This window comes from Cariama cristata, unplaced genomic scaffold (assembly GCF_000690535.1).
Source record: "Cariama cristata isolate BGI_N322 unplaced genomic scaffold, ASM69053v1 scaffold37854, whole genome shotgun sequence".
Lineage (NCBI taxonomy): Eukaryota > Metazoa > Chordata > Aves > Cariamiformes > Cariamidae > Cariama > Cariama cristata.
In genome coordinates this window covers 2,657-10,289 of record NW_009612993.1, presented here as the reverse complement: position 1 = coordinate 10,289, position 7,633 = coordinate 2,657, and the positions used below count along the sequence as shown (strand labels likewise).

General features: G+C 46.3%; 1 protein-coding gene across 1 annotated transcript; it reads left to right on the top strand.

Moving 5' to 3' along the window:
* Nucleotides 1–520: 520 nt before the first annotated feature.
* On the top strand, nt 521–7,471 carry LOC104160660 (mastermind-like protein 3; the record flags this gene model as incomplete). Its single annotated transcript, XM_009698844.1, has 3 exons — nt 521–813; nt 2,953–3,040; nt 6,409–7,471. Coding segments are annotated over 3 exons (1,373 nt in total), but the record flags the coding sequence as incomplete, so codon positions are not given.
* Nucleotides 7,472–7,633: the final 162 nt, after the last annotated feature.

Here is a 7,633-nt window from a genome sequence, read left to right as displayed (position 1 = left end):
TGTGCCCTGCGTCCTTTTAGCTGCACGCTTTTGGTCCATTGCTGCGGGATGGAAAGCTTAAATAAACACATTCTGTGGTTAAATCCTGAGATCCTGGTGCAACGTACGGGAAATTAACGCCGCCAGCTCCTGCTGTTCCTTGCGTGTGCCTAAAACCTTGGCTCCTCAATCCAGAGGACTGTGTGAAACTGCCCTTACGGAGAAGGGGGGGGAAACTATACTTGTGTCCATGATGAGGGAGAAAAAGTTTAGAGAAACGTGACTCTGAAGCTACCTATCCTGAATGAAAATAAACCTAGTACACAATTTTATTATTGTATTATTAATGAACTGTAAAGTGCTCTAGCTTTATCTGAGGGGGCTTTGAACTCCGGGAGAGAAGAGGAACCTGCTCCCTGTGGGGAACAGCCCACGGCTTGGCCACAAGCATCTTCCCAAGGACCCTTACTTTCTTCAAGCTCCAGTCTTCACCCGCAGACTCAACGCTTCTTGTTAATGAGCCGTAATTTCCCTTGCCCAGGGAGCACCCTGAGTAACGAGGCCTTCTCTCTCCCTCTCTTTGCACAGGAGCAGCATCAAGTGGGATTGTCTCGGACCACAGGGCCTATGCAGCCTTCTGTCCCACCGGGCTCCAGCAGCGTGGTCACAGGCACGAGCTCTGGGGGTCCCTTCCTAGGAAACCAACCTCAAGCGGCCATCATGAAGCAGATGCTGATTGAGCAGAGAGCCCAGCTCCACGTGATCGAGCAGCAGAAACAACAGTTTCTGAGAGAGCAAAGGCAGCAGCAGCAGCAGCAGATCCTCGCAGAGCAGGTACGGTATCCGTTTGTCTCGGGCGCTGCAGTCCACGCTGGTAGGAGAGCACGAGTGCTAGAGACAGGGCAACACCAGCCCTTCCTTCTGCGTTTGGTAGGTCTCTCTCTGTGGCTCCTGTCATGGTATTTCAGCAATGGTTATCAAAGAAGAGGCATCTCTCTCAGTCCTAGCGTTAGCTTGGTGAATGTTGCCCATGTTCCCAGCAGTGGACTTACAGTCGCATCGGATTTTAGACACTGGAAAAGTTAGCTCTTAACCTGGTATCTCGTGGTGCATTTATTCCGGCAGAAGCAGACTCTGCTACGGTTACAGTTGCTGGTCCTCTGCCCTACCTCTGACTGTGGTCTTGTGCTGGCAAAAGCTATCTACAGTCATGCAGTGATCTGGGACAAAGAATTGACGTGGGTTAAAAGTAACCTAGCAAAGAAAAAATGTTAGTATTTACCCAGATTGATTCCTTAATCTGGTTTATCAGGTACCAGTACGAGCAATTATGTTAGCACAAGGGAGAGGCAGCATCAAGGGGGGAACCAGAGGCTGAAGTGGGACAACAGTAAAGCCGCCTCTCGCAGCGGCAGGGTGGAACTGCTGCCTTGGAGCCTGTCTCCTGGAGCTCTCGGGCTTTGCAATACGGATGGTAAATTATCCGGTCTGAATGGTAAGGCCTTATGCGTGTTTAACTCGGCTATAGTTTAAAAGCAACCCAGGAGAAAGTCAGTGGAAAGTCACGCTGTTCACTTCCTATAAGCTCACACCTGAGTTTACACTTGCAGTCCCCTAACGTTACCTACATAACCTTTTGATAGGTCAGAAATTGCTTTAAGCTTGGCTTCACCTCTCTTGCTGGGGAGATACAGTTTAAGACCTGGCGTCTGCTTTAATTTGTGTTAGAATTTGTGCGTGTTGTATAACCACAGAAATAGTGATAGCCTTCCCTTCTTCTCACGGTCCTCCTGAGAAATAGAAAAAATCACCCCCAGTAAACAGGAAAGATGCTCCTAGAACTACTCAGGATGAAGATGCATGAATTGGTCCAGGGGTGAGCACGTGCAGAAGAGTGAGGATGCAGTGCTGTTCCCCCATCATGGATTAGGCCCATTCAAGTGCATTAACCCAAGAGCCCGTCACTGCCTTGGCTGCTGAAGACAGACAAGGCTGAGGCTGTCAGGTGTGCTGGCATAGATGAAAAGTGACGAAGTCACAGTCCTCGGGCTCCTAGCTTTTGGGTGTTTTGTGCCTAAGAAAGTTCCCTTTATCTTTTTGATAGCTTGTAACACATATTTCCCAACACAGGGATTAGTACTTGCTTCTTTCCCATCTTTGCCATTCTCCTACCTTCGTTACGCACCCATGGTTTTGGACGCAGTGTTTGTACAGCTGCAGGTGAAGCACCAAGACGTGTCCTTTTAGTAAGTGCTTAGTTGAGTATACCCTAGGCTTTGAAAGCTCTGGTAGACACACTCTGTTTTTATAATCAGCCCTTGATTCTGTTTTAGATGCATGAGTATTCCTAGAAAATAACGGCAGAGGAGCAGTGTGGGCTGGATCAAAGGAGGGAGGCATTTTGCAATCACCTGCTCCCCAAATACCATTCGCTGAAGCACATGAGGAAACGGGCCGTAGTAGCCGTTCTGGCTCGGCTCGGGAATGGTCCTAGGCCACAGTGCTCAGGTCGGGATGCAGTACTCCTTGCAGCTGCGTGGTTTGAGTGCAGAGGTGGAGGAAAGTCTTGTACCAGGCACACAAACCTCTAGACCTTGGCAGGGCTGGGGGAAGGACAGGGTGTGTGGCTACAATTGCCCTTAGACTGAGGTGAGTGGAGTTATTTCATATCCCCGCCTCCCCTTTCAGCCTGAAGACAGTTAAGTTAGCACAGTAGAGGTCGGGATGAAGTGGTTGTAAGTAAGGAGAGATAACGTTAGCCGCACTGCTTGTTCCCTTTTGAACCAAAAGGAGTCTGTGTGCTGAGTAGCCCAAGTGCTCTCCGGAGGACTCTTCAAATGACTCTGCTTGTCTCTCCAGAACAGCTCGATAGATAAGAAACGCTGCAGTCCTGCTGCAGTCCTTTTGCCACCAGCCCCTTTCTCAGCTCACTAATTAAGTAATCATCTTTTTCTCTTCTTCGTTCATTTTCAGCAGTTGCAGCAGCAGTCACATTTGCCTCGGCAGCATCTGCAGCAACAGCGGAGCCCGTATCCAGTGCAACAGGTCAATCAGTTCCAAGGTAAAAGTCATTGTTTTTCCTATATCGGAGCCAGTGTACGCCCCTCAAAGGGGCGTACGTATGAGCATGTTGAAAGTTCACGCGTTTTGTGAAGACCAGGGTTTAAGCAGTGTGCCCGAAGAGGAAGGCAGGCTGTCGCACACTTGCACGTACCGCATATTTTACCAAAGGGGAATGCCAGGTTTGTGTATTTAGTTAAGTTTCTAATTTCCTTTCTGCTCCCCTCAGCCAAAGCTGCATTTTTTTTATTTGGCATTTGTTTTGCCTCTTTGACATCTGGATTCTATGGATTTATCTTGTTTGCCTTCACTCTCATTATGCCTTTTTTTTTTTTTCCAGCTAGTGTCTCTCACTGTATTTTGGTTTTAGCCCTCTTCATTCCCTACATTATCTAATTTGATGAGCAGAGAATTTCAGACAGGTCATCCTTGTCTGGAGAAGAGACTGATAAATGTCAGGTGTGGGAAACAGTGAAATATCTGAGATGTAAATGGAGATTTTTTTTTTTAAGAACTCAAAAAAAGCAAGTATTGTTTCAATGTGCTCACAGATAACTGAAGAATGTAAATACAATCATTTTGGCTTAGGAAAAGAAGTTAATTCTGAGCTTTTTAGGTGCAAAGCATCAGCTGAATGTCTTCACAACCATGGATTCTAAACAGGCATGAAACGAACATGCGTTTGTGCTGTATATTCACGATAGCATCATGGAGCTGCAAGAGAAAACGAGGGAGGCAGGCATAGTGCAGTTGTCGTACCCAGGAAGTGAACGGGCAGCCGGATCTTCTGCTGGTGTATGTCAGGGTGGTTCCTTCTAATCGCCTTCTCATTTTTATCTTCGGCAGTGTAAATTCTGTATGAAATGATTTTTGTCGCCCAGTAATTCATTTGCAAAATCAAAAAGTATCTGTGTGCGCTGCCATACGTTGAGACCCACATGTAAAATCTTTCTGCATTAATGCTTCTTTGAAACCTTGCCTTCATATGTATTATTTAAAAGAACTGGAGAAGAGAGTTTAGGCGGATCTGACAGAGCAAGGAATTAATTTTCATAAATGATCTAATTTAAATATAAATATTTCACCGTTTTTCCAATTTAATCACAAGAATGTAATCCAGTGCAGTAGGTTATGTGTAAATGAGGCCAGAAGGTGGCCCAAAATCTTAAAATCTGTTGCATCTCTCTTTTAACTACTCCTTGTCTGATGTCCTGTCTCTTATGCCAAGCACAGTAGTTAACAAACGTAGTACGGGAACCACTTGCTGGTAGTGACTCCTTTGGAGGTTTTCAACTGCTGCATTCAATTAGAAAACAGCTACGGGTGTATTAAGTAAGTTTTTAACAGTATCTGTATCTTAAGCACTTGCTGGACTTACTGTAAAAAGAGACTGCTTCTAAGCATGGAAGGAGGAGGTGATCTAAATTAAGAAAAATCAAGGGTACCCCAGTGCCAGTCATTAAGAAAACAGTTTGATAGCATGGATAAAGTAAAAGCTGCCACTACATTTGCCCTGTTCAAGTGAGATCCAGATGGTCTCCCTCCATGCTACAAAATGTTTCATTTATCTATACGTTGGAACTGAAAGCATCCTCCAGAAGCTTATCCTGCTGCAGCAGAAAGGAGATGTAGCAATCCTCTGCGTTATGTGCAAAACTGTGGAAATGACGCTTGCTTTATTCATACCCATTTCTTATGGAAACCGAGCCAACATAAATAACAGGGCCCCATATTCTCTGTTCTCCACAGCTGTTCGGTTGTGTTGTCTGCCACTGAGGGACAACAGATAGGGGCTGATTTAAGAACGTTCAGATTTTGTTGTACGGTTTGTGACTCTTAAATCGCCCATTTTATATTTACATTCTTGCATTTAATAATGTTTGAGCCGGGAGCAACTGCGTGCCTCGTACCCTCGGAGCTTCACCTGCAGAGGATTGTACTTAGTTTGGTATGGTAGTGACTCCAACCCACAATGAACCCATGGCATAATCAGAGCTCCGGTAATTGTTTTTAAATAAAGATAGTAAATACAGAAGCATATTGGCTTCCCAGAAATCGATAGCTCCCCCCACCCCTGAAAGGAAGCCACAAGCATGGTTCAGTTATCTGCCACGGTGTGGAATTTAACAAGGTTAGGATTTTCTGGTTTCCCATCACTGGCCTAAGGTGGAGTAAAATGTGCTTATAGTATTGATTCACTAATACACTCTCCCTGCTTTAAATGTCTGCAAAAAACAATTTTTCTTCTTTCCATAGACTTAATCAGTAACAATGATATAGAAAATCCATTCATTTATGCCTCCTGAGCTATTAAAAAATTGATTGGCCTTCTGAGCCTGACATTTCCATTTTCAAGGCTTACTTTTGAAAGACAATGGAGATATTTAAGAGAGAGCTTCAAATGGTAAACTGAAGTTCAGCTGCTTTGCTGCCATGGAAGATGACCAGTGGAAGCTTTCTCATTTGCTTGCTAGAAGCTGAATTAGGCTTATCTGAAGAAACTAAGTGCTACTGAATCACAGTGCATGTGCAACTTTGAAGTTTTAGGGAGTCATTTTTTTCATGGAGCAGGATGCACATTGTTACTAGTCCTGGAGAAAAAAATACACACAGAAAGAAAGACTCGCATGTACTTTTGAAAGGGGATTTTGACTCCTAGGTCACTTAAAAAATTTAATCTGTGGTCCTAGCGAAGTAAGAGAAAGGCAGGTCTGTTTTAGCCCTGCAGCTCCTCTGGCTGTCTTGCTTAAGTACCCGAGTAGGTTATTATCAGGGAGGCAATCATGGCTGTAATCATGCATCACGCGTGCAATCGTGTTGCCTCGATTCTTCAAGCATCTGAAGCCATGAATCCCTTTGGGTACACATCCCAAAATTGTCATAATTGAGAATTACTTAGTGAGTAAATCATTGGCCTTTTAACCTTGCCAGCCTCCTTTTAGGCCTTAAGGGAAATTAGTCTGCATCGAGGGTATTCTCTGCTGAACAGTGTCCCGCTTCACAAATTGAATACCTAACACGATCAGCGATTCCTGTTTAGGGTAGCACTTGAGCTGCGTTGACTGTCACCTCCAAGGAGGGGGGACTTGGCAGGTCAGGACAGGCTGCAGCCAGAGCGAAGCGGGGAACACATAATCTCTGAAATGCAACTAAGATTAGGCAGTGAGCACATCTGCCAAGGGTGGATAACCTTCTAGCTCTCTGCTAACCTTCACGTGAAACAATAATTTATTCGCTCAGAAAGAACAGCAATCTGAAATCCTACTATGATGCAGAAGGCTCCTACAGATTCTCTCGAATGCAAAGACATGTTAATTAAGATTTACAGGGTTGTGGTTTTTTTCTTACCATCCTCCCTTTTTGGTGTAGGTTCTCCCCAGGATATAGCAGCTGTGAGAAACCAAGCGGCACTCCAGAGCATGAGGACATCCCGAATGATGGCCCAGAACGCGAGCATGATGGCAATGGGTCCTTCCCAGAACCCGAGCACGATGCCCACGACCGCAGGCCAGTCGGACATGGGCATGGCTCCTTACAGCAACGCCTCTTCCAGCCAGCCGGGAATGTACAGTCTGAGCACAGGGATGAGCCAAATGTTGCAGCACCCAAACCAAAGTGGCATGAACATGGCACATAGCGCAGGCCAGGGAACGAGACAGCCTGCCTCTGGACAAGCGGTGGGAATGGTCGGCAATTTTGGTCAGAACATGCTGGTAAACTCTGCTCTTCCCCAGCATCAGCAGCAGATGAAAGGACCTGTGGGCCAGGTCTTACCCAGGCCACAAGCACCACGACTTCAGAACCTGATGGGGACTGTCCCTCAAGGAACACAAAACTGGCAGCAGCGAGGCTTACAAGGTATACCTGGAAGGACTAGCAGTGAAATGGGGCCCTTCAATAATGGCACAACGTACCCGATGCAGTCTGGGCAGCCACGGCTGTCCAAGCAACATTTCCCACAGGGGCTTAATCAGACAGTTGTGGACTCGAGTGGAACGGTAAGAGCCCTGAACCCAGCGATGGGGAGACAGTTGCTGCAACCACTGCCTGGGCAGCAAGGAGCCAGCCAGGCCAGGCCAATGGTAATGCCTGCAATAAGCCAAGGGGTCCCCACGATGCCTGGCTTTAGCCAGCCTCCGACGCAGCAAATGCCAAGCGGTAACTTCGCTCAGAGCAGCCAAGGCCAGGCCTACGAGAGGAATCCCACTCAGGACATATCTTACAACTACAGTAACGAAGGAGCAGGGGGGTCGTTCTCCAGTTTAGCAGAGGGCGCAGACCTTGTGGACTCCATCATTAAGAGCGGACCAGGGGATGAGTGGATACAAGAACTGGATGAGTTGTTTGGAAACCCCCAGTGAATGGGCTTGTATAGTCTGGAGCTTTGGTTGTTATGTTTGAAAAAAGAAAAGAGAGAGTTGGATGTTCTCCCCATCCTTGGATTGTTGGGTTTTTGTTTGAATCGGTTTGGTTTGGGGTTATTTTGTTTTCTTTTGTTTTTAATCATGCAAACTGAGCTGATCTGTAGCCAACTTTGGAAGATTCAGGGGACGATGAAAACATCGGCATCCCAAGACTTCCACCAAGCAATCTC